The sequence below is a fragment of the Bubalus kerabau genome, chromosome 10, assembly GCF_029407905.1.
Source record: "Bubalus kerabau isolate K-KA32 ecotype Philippines breed swamp buffalo chromosome 10, PCC_UOA_SB_1v2, whole genome shotgun sequence".
NCBI classification, from domain to species: Eukaryota; Metazoa; Chordata; class Mammalia; order Artiodactyla; family Bovidae; genus Bubalus; species Bubalus kerabau.
The window spans coordinates 11786435-11805546 of NC_073633.1; the positions used below are offsets into that span (position 1 = coordinate 11786435).

Below are 19112 nucleotides of genomic sequence, written 5' to 3' on the forward strand. Positions count from 1 at the left end.
TTTGTAGACTTTTTGATGATGTCCATTCTGACCTTTGCAAGGTGATACCTCACTGTAGTTTTTGATTTGCATTTCTCTAATAATGAGCGATATTGAGCATCTTTTCATGTGTTTATTAGCCATTTGTATGTCTTCTTTGGAGAAATGTCTGTTTAGGTCTTGTTCCCACTTTTTGATTGGGTTGTTAGTTTTTCTGATATTGACTTATATGAGCTGCTTATATATTTTGAAAATTAATCTTTTGTCGGTTGCTTCATTTACTGTGATTTTCTCCCACCATGAGGGTTGTCTTTTCACCTTGTTTATAGTTTCCCTTTGCTGTGCAAAAACTTTTAAGTTTAATTAGGTCCTACTTATTTATTTTTGTTTTTATTTCCATTACCCTAGGAGGTGGGTCATAGAGGATCTTGCTATGATTTATGTTATAGCTTATTCTGCCTATATTTTTCTCTGAGTTTTAGTTAAATTTCTTGTCTTACATTTAGGTCTTTAATCCATTTTGAGTTTATCTTTGTGCATGGTGTTAGGAAGGGTTCTAATTCCATTCTTTTATGTGTAGCTGCCCAGTTATCCCAGCAGTGCTTATTGAAGAGGCTGTCTTTGCCCCATTGTATATTCTTGCCTACTTTATCAAAAATAAGGTGCTCATAGATGCATGGGTTTATCTCTGGGCTTTCTACCTTGTTTCATTGGTTTATATTTCTGTTTTTATGCCAGTACCATACTGTCTTGATGACTGTAGCTTTGTAGGATAGTCTGAAATCAAGAAGGTTGAATCCTCCAGTTCCATTCTTCTTTTTCAACATTGCTTTGGTTATTCACAGCCTTTTGTGTTTCCATATGAATTGTGAGACCCTTTTTTTTGTTCCAGTTCTGTGAAAAATGTCAGATGTATTCTTTACCACTGAGCCACCAGGGAAGCATTTGTCTATGTTATTAATTAAAATTGCTTTGACTTGCTTTTTAAGGATTTTCTCTTACTTATCCAGTTTAATTGTAGTTCTCCGCATGCCCAACCTGTCTACTGTAACCAGGCTGGATACTTTGCTCACCTTCTGATCCACTCATGCTGTTTCCCACTCCAGACCTTCCCCCACACTGTTGTATATCTGAGCATAAGCGGACATGCCACTCTGCCCATCCTCTGAGTCACATTCTTCCTGGGTGTTATTCTGAAGCTCAACTCAAGCCCTGCTTCCTTCATGAAGTATTAATATATCCTATTATCAATTATATTGATCATTACTTTATGGATTTGCTGTGATACCTGTATTGCCTGCCCTGTTCTGCCTTGTTGCTATAAAATAGTAAGAGTTACTGACACGAAGTTCTTCCTCATGTGTTTAACATGTGAGGCTCTGTCAGGCCTGCCCCCCTCTTGGATCCCTCTTCTTCATTCATTTCATTGTGACTCATCCCAAGGCAAACTCCTCAGTGTCAGCTCCCACTCTTCCTTGCCTCACCCCTCAAATTCCAAGAACTGTGGGCTCTGACTACTAACAGTACCTCAAGCCTTACCCCACTTCTCTGAGTCTGCCATGCCGCAGCCTTAGATCAGGCTACCTTCACTCCTTCCTTGGGCTACCTCTCAGTAATATTGCAACAGCTGGTTTCTTTCCAGGGCCGGGACCAGGGTAAGGAAAGTAAGGTGTCTAGAGCACAAATTTAAGGAAGCACTCACTCTCAGGGCTGTGCAGATGCAGAGTTAGCACTCGAGGGTGAGTGCTTCCTTAAAGTTTGTGCTCAGGGCATATCAGAGCTTGATTGCCTCACCCTGGTCTGGACTTTTCCTTCTTCTCCCTTCTCTTGCCCTCCCGCCCCCACCCCTCTATCTCCCCCCACCGCCCCCCACCCCACCCGGTAGTTTATGCTCTCTAGGGCTATTGAAATGATCTTTTCAGCATGGATGATGTCCAGTCTGTTTTTTCGTTTTTTGCATGGCCTTCAACCTGCTTTCCGGCCCCATCTCTCACCACTGCCACCCTTGTGCGTGAACTCTGCAGTCTGTCCATCCTGAACCACTTAGAGGCACTTTTGTCTGTGGTGCCGTGACACATCTTTGCACTCATCTTCCTCCCTTCCCTGGGACTCTCCTCTCTTACTTGGAGAATTTTTATTCATTGTTCAGAACTTAGCATGATCCACCATGACTTCCTATGCAGAGTTTTCCAGAGTCCCTGGAATTAAGTCTCTCCTTCTTTTTCCCCCTTAAGCAGAGTGTTCTCACCTTAATTATAGCATGTGTTTCATTTAATGGTAATTTTTTTCAGATTTTTCAATTCCCAGGAAGCCAAAGATTCAAAGCCCAGGCTTTATATTAGAATAGTTTGGAAAGTTGTTTTAAAAGTACAGTTGCCTCAGTTCTATCCCAGAACCAGAATCTCCGGGTGTGGCCCAGGCATCAGTGTTCTTTCCCTTAAATCACCCAGATAATCTAATGTGCAGCCACGATCTGGAACCACTGCATGAGGCTGTGAGTTGAGCTCCCGAGAGGGGGGCCTAGCAGCCCTGTCCTCCACCCTCCCCTTCCCTCATACCCTGAAGGATGTCTGGCTTTTCACAGGAGCTCAACTAAGAGCTGTGGATCAATGATCCTCTGCTCCATCGGTTGGCCTAGTGATCCATGAAGGACTCAGTCACCACCTTGCTCCCTCAGCACAGGCCCAGGAGTGGAGACGTCTGTGCAGATAGGGATCCCGTTGTTGTTGTCACCAAGTCGTGTCCAACTCTTTGCGACCCTGTGGACTGTCAGGCTCGTCTGTCCATGGGATTGTCCAGGCAAGAATACTGGAGAGGGTTGCCATTTCCTTCTCCAGGGGATCTTCCCAGACCAGGAATCAAACCTGCTATTGGCAGGCAGGTTCTTTATCACTGAGCCACCAGGAAAGCCCAACAGGGATCCCACTGGTGTGAAACTGATGTGTGATATTCGTGATGCACCACAGGTTAACCCCCGAGACCTGTTTCTTTATTGCTTTGAATACCAAGGGGGCTGTTGTTGTCCTTTTTTCTGCAGAGCCATATATGCAAATGATTTTTTCCATGCAAAATTATTTAAATACCTCTTTCCCTATCCAGTGGACATGCTCTATCCTGATGCTCTATCCTGGCCATTTGAGGAAAAATATTAGAAAGTAAGTTGGTCTTCCATGTCGAGACTCCCCTTCTGCATTTGGCTCTCTGAATTCAGTGGCAGTGTCTTTGGGCCTTCAGAGGCTGTTTAGTGCCCAGGTGGACTTAAGTAATAAGTGGTAATAATGCTTGATGTGGAATTACCTGCCTATACAAGCAGCTACATCAGTCTGCCTGGACCAATGGGCTTAAATGTCAGACTTTCCAAATGTAAAAGTCAGAGATGCACTGTAGTCTGCATCTGATATTTACAGTTCTTTCTGGCAAAGGTGAGCTGACTTTTGTTGCAAATGTTTCTCTATTGCAAATTGGAAAGAGTTTTTTATTTGTCTATATGCCTTTGATATTATTACTTCCTTTACTTTTATTTGATTTTCCGAAAATCCACAGATGCATTTGAATGCGCCAATGGTCCTTACCTGTGGCTACTAAAAATAGCAGTGATTGGGAAAAGTCAGGGGTTGGATTTAGAAGACTATTGATTATTTATTTAAATAATCTCAAGATGCAGAAGAATAAATCTTTGAAAAAATTAGCTCACATTTCCAGAGCTGTTTCAGCCGGCTTCTATTCAGAACATGAGCTGAGGGAGGCCCCGATCTGTAATTTTACTTTCTACATCACCCCAGGGCCCCTCCCCTTTTTCCTCTTGTCTCTTTTCCATCACCATTTTATTCTCCCCTTTTGCTGTCTTCCTCAGACCAAGAGTTATATTAGTTGTTGTTTTTTACTGAACAGCTGTGTTTCACATAGTTCTTAGTGCTTTAACCCATTTAATCTCTCAAAAACAGCGTGTGGGGAGGTATTGTTATTAATTCCATTATACAGAGGGGAAAATTGAGATACAAAGAAAGAAAGAAACTTACCCAGGACCAAATATCTAGTAAAGGGTACAGCAAAAATTCAGATCTAGTCCTTATGTTTCAAGAGCCTGGGCTCTTCCCTCTTTGCTGCCTGACCCAGAGTTCAGAGTGGTAAATAGTAGCGGGATAAAGATGAGTATTCCAACCAGTCCATTCTAAAGGAGATCAGTCCTGGGTGTTCTTTGGAAGGAATGATGTTGAAGCTGAAACTCCAGTACTTGGCCACCTCATGCGAAGAGTTGACTCATTGGAAAATATTCTGATGCTGGGAGGGATTGGGGGCAGGAGGAGAAGGGGACGACAGAGGATGAGATGGCTGGATGGCATCACTGACTCGATGGACGTGAGTCTGAGTGAACTCCGGGAGTCGGTGATGGACAGGGAGGCCCTGGTGTGCTGCAATTCATGGGGTCTCAAAGAGTTGGACACAACTGAGCAACTGAACTGAACTGAACTGAACTGAAAGATGAGTATTGCATTTGGTTAAACAGCAACAAAAACAGTTTTTCTGCTTCCCTCATTTCAGCCCCCCATTGCATTAATAATGGGTCCACTTCTCAGCACATCCAATGGAAGAATCCAATAGAATAAGTACTGAACTTGAGATTTTATGTTATCATTTCTAATTCAAAAGCAGAACTTGAAACCAGTAATAATCAGAAATAGCAAGTTGTAGTTGAGGATGTTGCAGCCTTCTTTGAATTGAGTGGGAGCAAAGGCACAGGGGGAGGCACAGTGGTCCCTGGTGTCAGCCTTTGATGGGCTATGGTGTGGTCTGGCTGAGGGTCAGCCACACTCGTAGCCCACCATTCTGGGGGCCCTGGAGGAGGAGCACAGGGCAGCAGCCGTGAGAGCTCCTGCATCAGTGGGTGGAAGGGGAGGATGCATAAGAGACCAGCAAGGGAGAGACGTCCCCTGCTCCCCCAGACAGAAGAGAGCCTGGTTCAGCTTTACAGGGCTGACCACCACCTACCATTTGACATGTAGGAAGCTGAAGATTAGCCGAACAGCTTACAGCTAGTTCTAGGGAGACTGGAACTAGTCCTGAAGGTCTTGACTGTCATTCCAGGGATTTTTCCAGTACACAGTGAAAAAAAAAGGAATGTTCAATAAAAGTAAGGAAAGGAAGGTTGTGAGTTCTGGAACTGCCCTTAAGGAGATGCTCTTTCAGTGCTGCCTTTGGTGATGCGATAAACCACAGCGTGGGTAATTGTCGCCTCTTTCAGTGGCTATGCAAACCTGATTTCCTGAAGCACAAAGCCTGTCTTCAGGGGTCCTCTGAGGCAAGGTAGACATCCCACTACCTAATTAAATCCAGTCTGGTAATTGGTCAGTTAATGGAAAAGTTGGTAAAGCAAGAAAACATGCAGATCTACATAGAGACTTAAATACTTTGTTTTAACACATGGGCTTGTATTCATTCAACCATCTTCAGGCGCAGGAGCAAAGGTACCCTTTGAGTAGGTATCTTTGAAATGAAGTACTCCCTTGTCTTTCCTGTATCTCCATAGCCATCAGGTGGGTTTGATTTTCAGTTTTAACTTAATATGCATCTATCTAAGCACAGAATCTTTCATCTTTATGATTTTTCTCAGTCTGAGTTGGATTGCTCACATTTATTTAATAAATTTTATTTAGTATAATTTAATACATTTCTTTAACAAATATTTAATATAAAGATGTTTATTTAATACATTTATTTAATAAGTGTATTAAATAAATATTTACTTTTGCACCCCATCTTCCCCATATCTTTCTTAAGTTAGTTTCATAGGAGTAGCTCCCATTCCTTTCACACTCATATCTCATTATTTATGTGACTGCTGTTTAATTGGATTCATAACTAATAAGAGCAGAACTCACATAAAGGTTGGGTATAAAACAGTAAACCTAAAGCATTTATTGGAAGAAGAAGGAAGATGGGAAATAATTCTCAGTGTGTTGTGGGTGGGTTTGTTATTCCATTGTGTTGGTTAAGTAAGAATTGGCTAAGTGGGTGTCTACTATGGGTATAACACAAATTGATAGTAGAAAATCCTATCCTTGGGACAATAAATGCACCTGCCTCTTGTGTAACATCTGAAAAATAATGAGAATAATTTAAGGAGTAACTCATTTTCCCTCAATCCTGTGAATATGATGAGTGATGTTATATTATTCATTTTAATAACTATCTCTAGAACTGTCATTGTTATTCTTAAAGATTTGTTTTTGTTTTACTTTGACTTATAATTTTGTTTTAACCTAAGAAAATCCACTTATAAAAGGTGAGTGTGAGCATTGCCCCATGGAGATTATTTATCACTGAATTCAGAACACTATCACAAAATGTTTTTTTTTTATTGAAAATCAATCTATAAATAAATGGTGGAATGAATTATAGGGTATGGCATTAGCCATAGATAACGGAAGTGCTTAAAATAATTTTTTTTAAACTAATGGCTAAAATTATTAAGAGAAAAACTACTCTATTCCATTTCTTAAAATTGTTCTGTTTCATTTAAATGTGGTTTAAATGGTGCTGGGGGAAAAGATGTGTGCCCCTTAGGGATTGTCAGAAAGAATCAAAAGCAGCTTAGCAAAGAGACAGAAATGGAAATGTGATATTTGTTGGGGGAAATGAGGGTATGATTAAATAAAGTGGAATCAGCTCCCATGTTAGAAAATCCCTTAATGGGGAGGTGATGCTTGAGGCCTCTTTCTGTCTTCTGAGAAACCTGGACCAAGAGGCTGGCCAGCCAAGGATGTCCTGAGCCCCCACTGTGATGGGAGGAGAGTGAGTTTCAGATTATATTTATTTCTCAGGCCAAGTTCAACCTCCTGTCAGCCCAGCTGAATGAAAGTCTTCATTAGATTCAGGAAAGGATCTGAGAATTGCAGCCTGGCCTCTCTCTACATTGCTGGTCTGCTTCTAGCTTCTATAAAGAAAGCAGGTCCTAGGAGAGGCAGACTTTCTGCTCACCCTTTGGACATCTCCAACTCATGCAAGAAGATCTTGCTTGTTCTGTGTCTTTGGAATTAAATATTCTGGGGTCTGCATCTTTCCTGCTCAAATATGTATTAGAGAAATACAAACTTTAAGTTAAAAAAAGTTAGGTTATATGTTTCAATGGAAAGCACAGCAGCCTAAAAAGTGCTTTCAGATTCTAAAGCGCACACAGATCATGTGGGAACCTTGGTCAGATGCAGATCCTGAGTCTGTAGGTCCAGAGTGGAGCCTTAAAGTCTGCATTTCTAGCAAGTTCCGCCTGCCCCCCGACCCCGGGGTTCCAGTGCTGTTGACCCAGAGATCATACTCTGGGGAACGAGGATCTGGAAGACCTGAATTCAACTGCTGGCCTCTCTCAACCTGTTCCCCCCCTGTAAAATGGACTAAAATACTTTTAAATTCTGTCAGTAGCCTCATGAGAAGTGGTGACCAGAGAAGGCTGGTCCATGTTAAGAGCGTATCCCGCCTCTCAATTTTCAAGGACTCCCTGTCTCAACACGGTGAAGACAAATGGAGTCATGAAAACAAGGCAGCCAGCCAGAGCCTTTCCACTCTTATTCACATCTCTCCCCTCAAGTGTGTGCCTTCGCTAATATTCAGAGGCTTCGGCTTTAATTAGATCACATGATCGAAACATGACTCTCCTAGTTGTGCTGTTGGTCTGGAATAAACTGTTGGGTAGGCGTCATCCTGTCCGTAGCGTGCCCAACGGAAGTCTAGCTACAATTGGTCTAATTACCAGTATTAATCCACTGTAGACACCAAAGATTATTATTATGTTTGGATCTGAAACATATTTTTAGTCAGAGTCAGATTGAGATGCTATTTTTTTTCTCTCTAAACCTGTCACATGTTGGAGGAATTTAATACTATGTTGAAATTGTTCTTGTCCTTCAGAGTCCTCTCAGATGTTCCGTTCTCAGCAAAACCTTTTCAGAGGCCACAGTCAGAATTAGTGGCCACCTCCCGCCCCTCTGCCCCAGTCACCCCTCCACCAGAACACAGGCCTCACAGCGGGGCTCACTGGGTGATGGGTCTCCCTCCCTGAATTACAAGCGCCTTAAGCCATCTCGAGAAGGAAATAGCAACCCACTCCAGTGTTCTTGCCTGGAGAATCCCAGGGACGGGGGAGCCTGGTGGGCTGCCATCTCTGGGGTTGCACAGAGTCGGACACGACTGAAGCAACTTAGCAGCTTAGCAGTAAGCCATCTCGATGGAGTAAACGCGAGTTCAGGGCCTCCAGCCCAGTTCCTGAGGGCACTTTCTGTCTGGCCCTGTGTCCCCAGGAGGCCATGGAAGGTCCTGCTCCGGGTGCCCCTCTCTGTACTGGCCCTGGGCAGTGGGCTGTCGGGGGGTTCTATGGAATAATGGATGTGAAACTGTCTCCTTTCTCTCCTGGCTTAGAGTAGGCATCAGAGGAAGATTTGCCAAGTTTTCCTTCCCTAAGGTCAAGGATCATGACTTATAAATCCATGTATTTCTAGCCTTCAGGAAAAGTCATACATAGTGGGTATGCTCTGTAAATTCTTTAAAACTGGATTTAATAGCCTCTCATTTAGGGAAATTGGGTGTATTTATTTTAGGCATAGAAATAATAGAGATGGAGAAATAACTGTTTGTTTTTCCCCTACTAGCTGATAGGGAATGCTCTTCTGAAATACATGAAATGTATTTTGAAAAGTAATTAAAATCCTGACAGAGATTTATTTCTGGTTTGCTTAAGCTTAAAAATCTGAAAGATTTTTAAGGAAGACTAGATATGATAAATGCTGCACAGGGGCGGGGTGGGGGAAGAAAACCTATATTTAACAAGCAGTTCCTACAGGATATCCATTTTGTATATTTATATGTATGAGCTTTCTGGAAGAATTGGAAAAAAAATTGCTAACAGTTACCTTTGGGAAGAGGATCAAGGATTAGGGAGAAGAAGACTTTTATTTTCATTTTATACTTTTCTGTGTGGTTTGAATTATTGGCCATGGGGGCATATTTGAGTTAAAAATATATATATATAGATAGATAGATAGATATCTGGGGGAATTGAAAAATAGGCTATTTTTCTTTTTTATGTATTAAAATCTCTCATAAGTATTATCTTTAAATTTTATTTGCAAGGGGCTTAAGTACAGGGTGCTAATAATAAATGCGGATTTCCTGTCCCTTGTCAAGTCACTAAGCCGTCTCCCTCGCAGGAATGAGCTCTTAGCCGTTACTACCCCTGAGGTTTAAAAAGCTCCCAGGTGGGGCTGAGTCCTTGCACTCCTGCTGAGTGGAGGAATGTAGCAACCAGTTATAAGCCCTGAAAATGCTAGAATCATCACTCTGTAACGCTCTAACCTGGTTTAGGGAAGATGTAGCTGCAAGGGATGGCCCAGAAGGGGATGACAGGACATGGAGACCCACCCAGCAGGACCATCATCCATCCTGCACTGGAAAAGTGACGGGGTTATAGCTCCTTCAGAGCATGCCGCAGGAGCCTACTCATTTTGGACTTCCCAGGAGGCACTAGTGGAAAAGAACCTGCTTGCCATTGCTGGAGACGTAAGAGATGCAGGTTCCATCCCTGGATCTTCAAGATTCCTCTGGAGGAGGAAATGGCAACCCACTCCAGTATTCTTGCCTGGAGAATCCCTGGAACAGAGGAGCCTGGAGGGCTACAGTTCATGGGGTTGCAAAGAGTTGAATACGACTAAAGTGACTTAGCACGCCTGCACTGCTCTTCGTAGCAAGAACTTGGATTTTCCTTTTTGCTCTAGCACCACCCAGCCGTTGGCAGCATCAGCTCCCTTACCTCCCCCACCAAGGGTCAGGGATGTACCCATCTGGAGTACCTGAGAGTAAGCAGTGCATCCCAGGTCACATACTTGGGTGGGACGAAGCAGCGTGTCCCCCGAGCTCCCATCTGTCATTTTCCACTACCCAAGTCTTAGCTCTAATTCTGTGAGGGTGGCGTCCAGGGAGAAGGCACCTCTGAGACTTTTGAGGTACCGCTTTCAATTTTAGAGGTTACCTCCACCCAAGAACCTGGACAAACTGGGATGTTTTCCCAGGAGGGCAGCCAGGAGGGTTAAAGGAATCATCACCACGTTGTACAAAGAGACAGACTGGGATGTAGGCAGCACTCACTTCTCTGTGGATAGATCATTAATGTCCCTGTATGTCAGCTTCCCACCAATGAATGGTGTTCCCATAGTACTCACCTCAAAGGGTGGTAGAGAGGATTATGTAAGTTAATTCATGCAAAAGTTTAGAACTGGTAAGGGTTCCACAAGTGCCAGTGACCATTTTTTGTTCCTGGGGCCAGAGCTACAAGAAAGAGTCCCAAGTCTTTAGATGGCAGCAGCCATGGGCTGCTCCTGGTCGATGCAGCTCACTTTCTGACCTGTAGGCATTTCTAAAGACAGACATTATTATCAAGCAGCTTGGGTGCATGCATGCTAAGTCACTTTAGTCACGTCCAACTCTTTGCGACCCTATGGACTGCAGCCTGCCAGGCTCCTCTGTCCATGGGATTCTCCAGGCAAGAATACTGGAGTGGGTTGCCATGACCTCCTCCAGGGGATCTTCCCAACCCAGGGATTGAACCTGCATCTCTTATGTTTCCTGCATTGGCAAGCAGGTTCTTTTGTTCTAGTACCACCTGGGAAGTCCATCAAGCATCTTAGCTTACTAATTAGTCTTCTGAGAGGCATGAGTGGCAGATTCAAGCCTCTTAGGCTGTAAATAAGACATATGCCCCATATTCATTTTCCTGAGTAAATCTGCTCTGCAGATCCCTGTGCTGATACATTCTTTAAATTGTCTTCTCGACATGCATTGGGCCTCATGATATGAGTAACCTCTTTATTGAGGAGGATGGTCTTTTTATGGTCAGCCACATAGTACAGAGAAAAGTAGGCCGTCCCTACCCAGGCAAAGGGTAACCGCCCATCTCCTTTCAGCACCCCAGTCTAAATAAAAACAGCTTCTGTTGTGTCTTACTGTATAATTGCTCCAACATTCGCCATTCCCTGTAGTTGTCTAGACTCGTCTATCTGCAGAGCAGCGTCTGCATGTCATTGATGTGGGGTCACCAGACTTTGCCAAGTGCTTTCCTTCTGGGTCTCATTAATTTATTAACTGTTAGCAAATGAATTCATGTGAATGTTTAAGGAGGATATTTCCCTCACTAACCTAAAGCAATAAATAAGGTAGTTTTTCTCAGCTTGTAACCTAGATGCTGCTGGGTACCTTAAACACTTGTTTGAGAAGGGACTAGTCAAATGATGCTTTGGTGAAGCAAAGGAAAAAAGCAGAATTGAGTAAAAAATGTAGTGGGCAGCTTTTTTAAAGCCAAAACTCTCAGTTATTAATTATGCCATTTCCCCTAGACCTTGCATACCCTTTTGGAAACCTTCCGAAAAATAACATTTGCCATACCTAATATTATATCGTCCTATGAAAAACTCTGGACAGAGTTTATGAGGGCTTGGTTTTTTAGAAGAAGCAAGTGAATTGGAAAATTCAGCTGTTTACTCAGTGATACCAAGAGGCGCATCTATTTAACTCTTGATTTTTCCATTTGTTTCTTTTATGAAAGCAAAGCCAACCATGGTGAGTTGAACAACCCCAGACCACAAGCAGCGATTTTCCTTCTGCTTAAGCTCCTAATGCCAAGAAAAAGTTTTTCTTTTCTGAGCAGGATTTGGGAGAGACCATTTTGAGATTAACTCTTGTAAACTTAACGTTCCCTAACATCCCTTCCTTTCAAGGAAGGGCCAAGTTTTTCAGGAGAACCAGAGAGAAAGAACCTAGCAATCTTCTAGAAGTTTCCTAGGAGTCTGGCTGTAGCCCAGGTCATCTGCTGCAGTGCAGGCTTGAAGCAGACTAGAGGATCCATTTTGACCTGGGAGCCCTTGACTCAGTCTCCCATCTCGGCCTTGCTGTGGTGGTAAGCTGGGCATTTGGACCAAAGGTGACACAGCCGTGAATCAAATTGCGGGATTGTTCTCTATGGGGACTCCTTATGCCTGCCCACTAGGGGTACCCCTCCCCACAAGGCTGGGGAGAACGTGACCGTCTCATCTTCTGCCCTTGCCATCACCCATGGCAGCCTGAGGAAACCTACAGAGCTTGTTTTCCAGCTTGAAAGCAGATTCATGGATCCTGCAGAATCTATTTGTAAAGGAGCTGCTTTCCCACGCAGAATTCTAGGACGTCTCCTGCCCCTTGTTCGCTTGCTGTTCCGAGTTCATTCCTGCCCGCTCTGACGTGTTTCTTTGTTTTCTATGTGTTGCAGGCAGCATAGTGTACCTCGGCATGATGGTGGGGGCGTTCTTCTGGGGAGGCCTGGCAGACAAAGTGGGAAGGAAGCAGTCCCTTCTGATTTGCATGTCTATCAACGGATTCTTTGCCTTCCTGTCTTCATTTGTCCAAGGTTATGGCTTCTTTCTCTTCTGTCGCTTACTTTCTGGATTCGGGTAAGGTTTTTCTCTTTCAGATTTTATAGTAATGTGTTTATTCTACATAAAGACATAATGTACGTGTTTTCCACTCTAGAGGCTCTCATTACCAAAAAATTATCCCGTAATGCATTTCCTTTCCCATCTTTGTGTCAGCCTTAGGAGCCATAATGCTGGTTCTTAGAAATATAATTATCAACCTTTAAATCCAGAAGAGAAGGGAATACGCATCTGTGTTCCCGTGGCTGATTCTTTTAGTGCTTTATGTCTAGGAAATGGGTGTTGTTTTTCAAAGGAATGCTATATCTGTGGCAGTGCACATTTATGAGTGAATGTTTTTTTCTTCTAAAAATTTAAGCCAGAAATAGCTTTAGTCCTACCTATTATGAACTAATTAAAGGTTTGAACCATTCAACAATGTTCTTAAATCCAAGACAAGAGGGTCTCAAGTAAATATTGTTTAATTGATCCATGGTAACTGCAGGAGACCGCCTGCAATGCAGGAGATCTGAGTTTGATCCCTGGGTCAGGAAGATCCCCTGGAGAAGGAAGTGACAACCCCCTCCACAGAGGAGGCTGGCAGGCTACAGTCCATGGGGTCACAATGAGTCACAACATGACTTAGCGACTAAGCCACCAATGGCATATTTAACTAAGTGGGAAGCCTGCTTCATGACATGCAACAGGTTCTTTTCACAAGCTCCTGGCTTCTGTTGAGTCAACAGAAGCTGTGCCATTGACAAGTGCAGTGGCATAGTAGAACCAATGGTTTTGTTAAAGAACTTGAAGCATTCATTACTAGACTAAGCAAATCCACAGCTTAGGAAAACCCAATAGCTCAATTAGGAGAGTCCAAGAAACTCTGCTTGAATAGGGAAAAAAAAAATAGTGTAAATATAAAATTTCTGATTCATACTTAAGAACTCTGTTTTCATTAGAGATGTTGTTTCTGAGGGAGTCTAGCATAAGATGAATCTATAGGAATAATATAAAATAAAAGAAAAATGAATGAGGAAAGGGCAGGAATCTGTGCTGGGTTATGAATTTGAGAAGCCGATCAGTTGTGGTTGATGATGTTGGTCACCACACAGCAAAGCCCGGTTTTGCCCCAAGAGAAGGTCAAAAAGCTGCAGCCCATCTCTCTTAATTACATATAGTAGTACTTTAAAATCAGAGCTAAGGTTAGCCGGAATATAAGACATCAAAGAGAAACACTATGTAAGTGGATTATTTTAAGAGTACAAAGGTTTCCCCGTGCAGACTAATGGTTCACTTTCATAATTCTTTCAAAACACTTACATTTTTATATTGTTTTCTGCCACAAGATTTGTTCACATATTGAGACTGGTGGATCCACAGATTTTTCTGATGTTCTTTTTTTATCTTCTGGAACCTCATCTGTGCTACATTCTACACATAGGAGGTGTGTGCATGCTCAGTTGCTCAGTCGTGTCCGACTCTTTGCCACCCCATGGACTGTAGCCCACCAGGCTCCTCTGTCCATGGAATTTTCCAGGCAAAGAGACTGGAGTGGGTTGCCATTTCCTACTCCAGGGGATCTTCCCGACCCAGAGATCAAATCCATGTCTCTTGCATCTCCTGCTTTGACATATTCTTCACACAGGGGGCACTTGGCAAATGTGTGACTAAGTTGCAGGAATCTCAGGAGTTTTCCTTAGAGTGAAGACACTGCAGTAAAGCAGGAGGATTGGGAAGTTTGGGAAAGTGTGAAAATATTTTTTCCTTGGAGAAAAATGATCAGAATCAATCATTTGCTTTGTATCGATGGGGAAAGAGGGCTTTTCCTTAGCAGAGGGGACGCTTGGTGCTCAAGGCTCTGTGTGAGACTGGCTGCACACGTCATCTGTGGGGAGGATTTCTGGGTCATGAATTCAGGGGGCTGCAGCCACACCAATGCTGAGTGAGTTGAGATAACGGAGGAAGAGCAGGTGCGATTAAAGCTGCTTGTTAAAGGACCATCTCAGGGTCCATAGGATAAGACATTCTTGCCACAGGAGAACTTCCACCTGCTTTTTCTTTTATGTACATAATACCACTAGCCTGTCAGGAGAAGCCTAACAACCCAAGTTCTGAACTTTCCAGTCCTTTCCATTCACAACCTTATCCAGAAAATATCAACAATATCCATAGACTCAAAAGTATCCAGAAAATATCAACAATATCCATAGACTCAAAAGTACCTGGCTGGGTTTGGATGATTATGGCAATTTTCATTGCCAGTCTAGATGAAGACATGGGCAACTCCATTGACTGCAGAGAAAGGGGCCATTCCGGTGGCTGTGGCATACTCCAGACTAAGGGACTGTCCAGAAGCTAATTCAAGGGCAGCACAGAGACAGAGACAGCTTGGGTATATTCATGACATCGTTTGCTTCTTTGTTGCCGACACATCATTTTTCAACCAGCAGCTCAGGGCTGCAGACCTCTAAATAAGATAATTTACCTGGCAAAGCACAGGCTGTGCATTGCTAATTCAGCTACACTCTATCAATTGTGCTCCGAGAGACTAATGCACTGAATGCCTTTGCAAAGTGGGCACAGAATGGGGAGTCCAGAAATTCAAGTCCACCCTACCCCTGGCCTTACTGTGAGCCCTTGGGAAAGTCCCGTGGGCCCTCCAGCCTGCTGCTGCTTTTGTGAAAGGGAGATAATAGTGCTTTACATCTTACCTTTGAGTATGAGGATCAAGTGAGATTGCATGTTGAATCTTGCCTAAGAGTGACAGCCGACGGAGAGGGGAAAAGATGCTTCTTTCTGACTTTGATTGCAAGAGGGAAACAGAAAAGACTAATCATGGGCAAAGACTTGGAAGAAAACAGGAAAGTAAAATGGAGCGTCCCTGCTCTCCAGAATAGATGGAGAGTCCCTCAGCTGGGAGTGGGGCTTGCGGGGAAGTCATGTGAGCTTACTCACCTGGGCCCAGGTAGCGAAACACTCAGGACCTTGTAGGATCCAGCAGCTGAGGGGACCTGAGAAACGCAGCTGTTAATGGAAGTGAGGAAATCGGTCTCTCTTCCTTGGCTGAGTTTCCTTGTTGCCTTCTCCTAACATGTGGAGAGCTGCCCTGATGACAGAGGGGTCGTCTCGGCAGCGAGGGTTCATCTGGACACGCTCAGCTGAGTCTCTATGTTCTCCAATTCCATTCCAACTCAAAAACAAAACTCTCTCACACCTGCTCTTCTCCTGAAACCATGGAGGACCTTTCACAGTTGTAGATGAGACCTGGCCCCTAGATGCTTCCTGTCTGCTTGGAGAGGGAAGGTACAAGACAGCCCTCCCGTTGTTGTTCAGTCGAGTCTGACTCTTTGCGACCCCATGGACTGCAGCACACCAGGCCTCCCTGTCCTTCACCATCTCCCAGAGCTTGCTCAAACTCATGTCCATCGAGTCGGTGATGCCATCCAACCATTTTGTCCTCTGCTGTCCCCTTCTCCTCCCGCCTTCAATCTTTCCCAGCATCAGGTCTTTTCCAACAAGTCGGTTCTTCGTATCAGGTGGCCAAAGTATTGGAGCTTCAGCCTCAGCATTAGTCCTTCCAATGAGTGTTCAGGGTTGATCTCCTTTAGGATTGACTGGTTTGATCTCCTTGCTGTCCAAGGGACTCTCCAGAGTCTTCTCCAGCACCCCAGTTCAAAAGCACTCCCATTCTTTATCTGCTAAGAACTAGTCAGGGTCCTTTGTGGGGCAGCAGCAAGGGATGTGGGAGGCTCATAGATGAACAGAAAACTGTGACAGAACTGTTAGTGAAAAGCCAGTTTCCGAATGAAGACTCTTCTTGTTTTAAAGGCGTGTAATGTTCAAACCCTCTTCACGTCCATCACTTACGCACTGAAAACATAAGCAGCTGAAGTTTTGACATAGTCCTTTTATTTAAACGTTGTTAGTTAAAACTTGAGTCAAAGAATTAAGACTTTGATCCTAGAGACCTTAAATAGGAGATCTTGTTATTTCTATGTACTAGGCAGCTCCCTTATCCACGTCTGATATGGTTTTAAATTGAAGAGAACTCGGTGAACAAGGAAGGAAAATTTCAGAATGTTGGCACTTTTTTCCCGTTGTGGAACTCTGGTGCTCAGACCCTGCAACGCTCCACGCATTTCCCAGAAGCATCACTCTTACCATCCTTTCAGCTTCACGGGGTCTTCTTCCTGGGCCCTCAGCACTCACAACCTCAGACCACCCCTCCCAGTGACTCTCACCACAGACCCCTGGTTGGTCTTTTTGGTTGCACTGATCAGTGCACCAAAATATTTGCTTCTTATATGTCTTTCCTCCACCAGCATGTAAATTCCAAGAGATTGACAGGATAGGTCTGTCCACTCTTTGCTGCTTAATCACAGGAAGCTTAATAAAGTCTTACTTGGTCTGTGTAAGGGGAAGAGTTCTCAATTAAATGACCAAAAGTTTAACTTGCATCATAAAAACAAAAAGGCATGGCCCTCAGTCAATTTCCAGACTTGAGCCAGTTTACAGACCCAGAACCCCTTGAATGAAGGGGAGACTCTAGTACATTTCTGGAAGTTTACGCTGTTCATCTTTCTCCGAGCCTTCCCCAAAAGGACCTGTAGCTTTTACCAGGGTAACTGAATGAGAGAAAAGGAAATAATCAACTTTTCAGAGCTTACTAGGCACTGGCTCTGAACTAACATTAATTCCAGGGGACCCAAAATGTCACTGTGGTTCACCACTCAGAGTTAGGACTTACAGAGGTCAGGTGTTCAATGGAGTTTGATCTCAGATCCATCTCCCAGTGAGTCCAGGAGGTCCCTGAATCCATCCTGTGGTCACTTCCCAGTTCCAGAATACATAATTGGAATGGACAGAGCACTGGTAGGATCTCCACATTGGTATGGTACCTGTCCACCAGGTCCTCACACTGGGCCTTTCAGAGGAGGAAGCGAATTTCTGGGTCACAGTCCAAACCCCTCATTTCACAGGTTAAGGTTCAGTGATGGGACCAGGAGTGGCACAGCCAGGACTTAAGTTGCAGTGAAGTCCTTCTGAACTAGCTACTCTGTTAACAGGCAGCTGTGCATTCTGAATCCAAGGTTAAGATGCCTTGTGCTGATTTTATTGCAAGTGCCCCAGGCTTCCTCTTGCCCTGTCTTATTTTGTTTCTGAGGCATCATTAGCAGGACTGTGTTATATTCCTGCTCTGCATATAAAGGAGCCTGAAGGCTGGGTTTGTGATAGATGTGCTTTCCTCTTTATTCACCACACTAAGTCATGAGTGTATTTTCTTAGAAACAAATGTGTCCAGGTGCCAAATTCTGTATGACTTTACATGTTTATTCAGCACAAGGCACACTCTTCCTGCCAGGGACAGCAGTGTTTTATGAGAAGGAGGAGTAGGGCATCAGCAATTATTCATCTGTCTCTCAGTTTCCCAAGTGAGTCTCACATCGGGGAACAGACATTTCCCTCTCCTCTTTTGTTACAGAAAATTAGAAAGATGGGAAATGGAGTTGACACCATTGATTCATTTTCATTTGCCCAGAATTAAATTATTTGTTTCCAGTCACCATTAATTATGAGAATGGGAATGCTTCAGATGCCGGGCAATGTCAAACTTGGGAGCGTCTTGCTGAAGGCCTGGCACTGCTAAGCGTAAAGGTCAGGAGAAAACTACACCAGCAACAGAAATTAAAATGAAATTTCAGTGTCTGTGTATGGTAGGAGAATGACTGGCCATTTCTCCCTCTGCAAATGGAACCTCATAAATGCATCCTTCATAGCTAAACAATATCTATCCATTCACTGATATCAATCCATTGTTGTCAAGGTACAATAACCAGAATACCTTGACTTGATAGAAATGATCACCACTAACTGAAATTCTTCAAACTATGTAGAACCTCATTTATGTTCGGAACATTTCTAAAATAATTGAGTATGCAAAAATACCCTGCCTTTTTGAAATTAGAACATTGAGGCACGGATAGATTGACTTCCATGTGTTCAGTAGACTCCCAGGTCTTCTGAGTTTTAGTCTAATTCCAAACTGTAAGGTTATACCTCCTGCACTGGAAAAATGCAGAACTGTTTAAAATTTTTCAACTTTTAAACATGTTTTATCAAACATCTATATAGTAGTTGCCCTATTGAGAGACACTGTGTTAAGTACTTTATAAATATGGATTCATTAAAGACTCATGGTGACCCTATGAGGAAGATAACATTTATGCTACCCATTTTATAGATGAGAACGATGAGGCACAGAGAGGCTAATGGTAAAATCATATCCAGGCAGTCTGGCTCCATGCTTATAACCACCAGGCCTGTGTTGTCTCAGATTCATTGAGAAATGTCTGTGATTTCATACCACACAATGTCTGATCCATGACAGACACCAAATAAACATTTTGAACAGATCCGTTCAAGATTTCTGACCCAAAGAATTGGAATGGAAAGACTGTTTCCAATATGGAAGATGAGGCAACAGACTAAATTACCTTTAATCCAAAAATAATTGCAAACCCAAGTTATTAACAGTGAGTCGGTGTTTTCCTGGGCCTGTGCAGTCCAGCAGGCCATATGTAGCCACGAAGTATATGAAACGTGGCCAAATTTAGATGTGCTGTAAAGTATAAAATACGTAGCACTGGATTCCAAAGCCTTAATACAAGCAAAAGAGTATAAAATATCTCATTAATAATTTTTAGATTG

The 19112-nt window shown here is 43.3% G+C and overlaps 1 protein-coding gene across 5 annotated transcripts in view; it reads left to right on the forward strand.

Moving 5' to 3' along the window:
* SV2C (synaptic vesicle glycoprotein 2C) overlaps positions 1–19112 on the forward strand; it is a 215787-nt gene that overhangs the window by 90635 nt on the left and 106040 nt on the right. For 4 of the 5 annotated variants that reach the window (XM_055536601.1, XM_055536604.1, XM_055536603.1 and 1 more), the window contains exon 3: positions 12263–12443. The exons of the other annotated variant lie outside the window; for it this stretch is intronic. In XM_055536601.1, coding sequence (XP_055392576.1) covers positions 12263–12443 — 181 coding nt within the window. The remainder of the gene's footprint in view (positions 1–12262; positions 12444–19112) is intronic. 5 annotated transcript variants of the gene reach the window in all.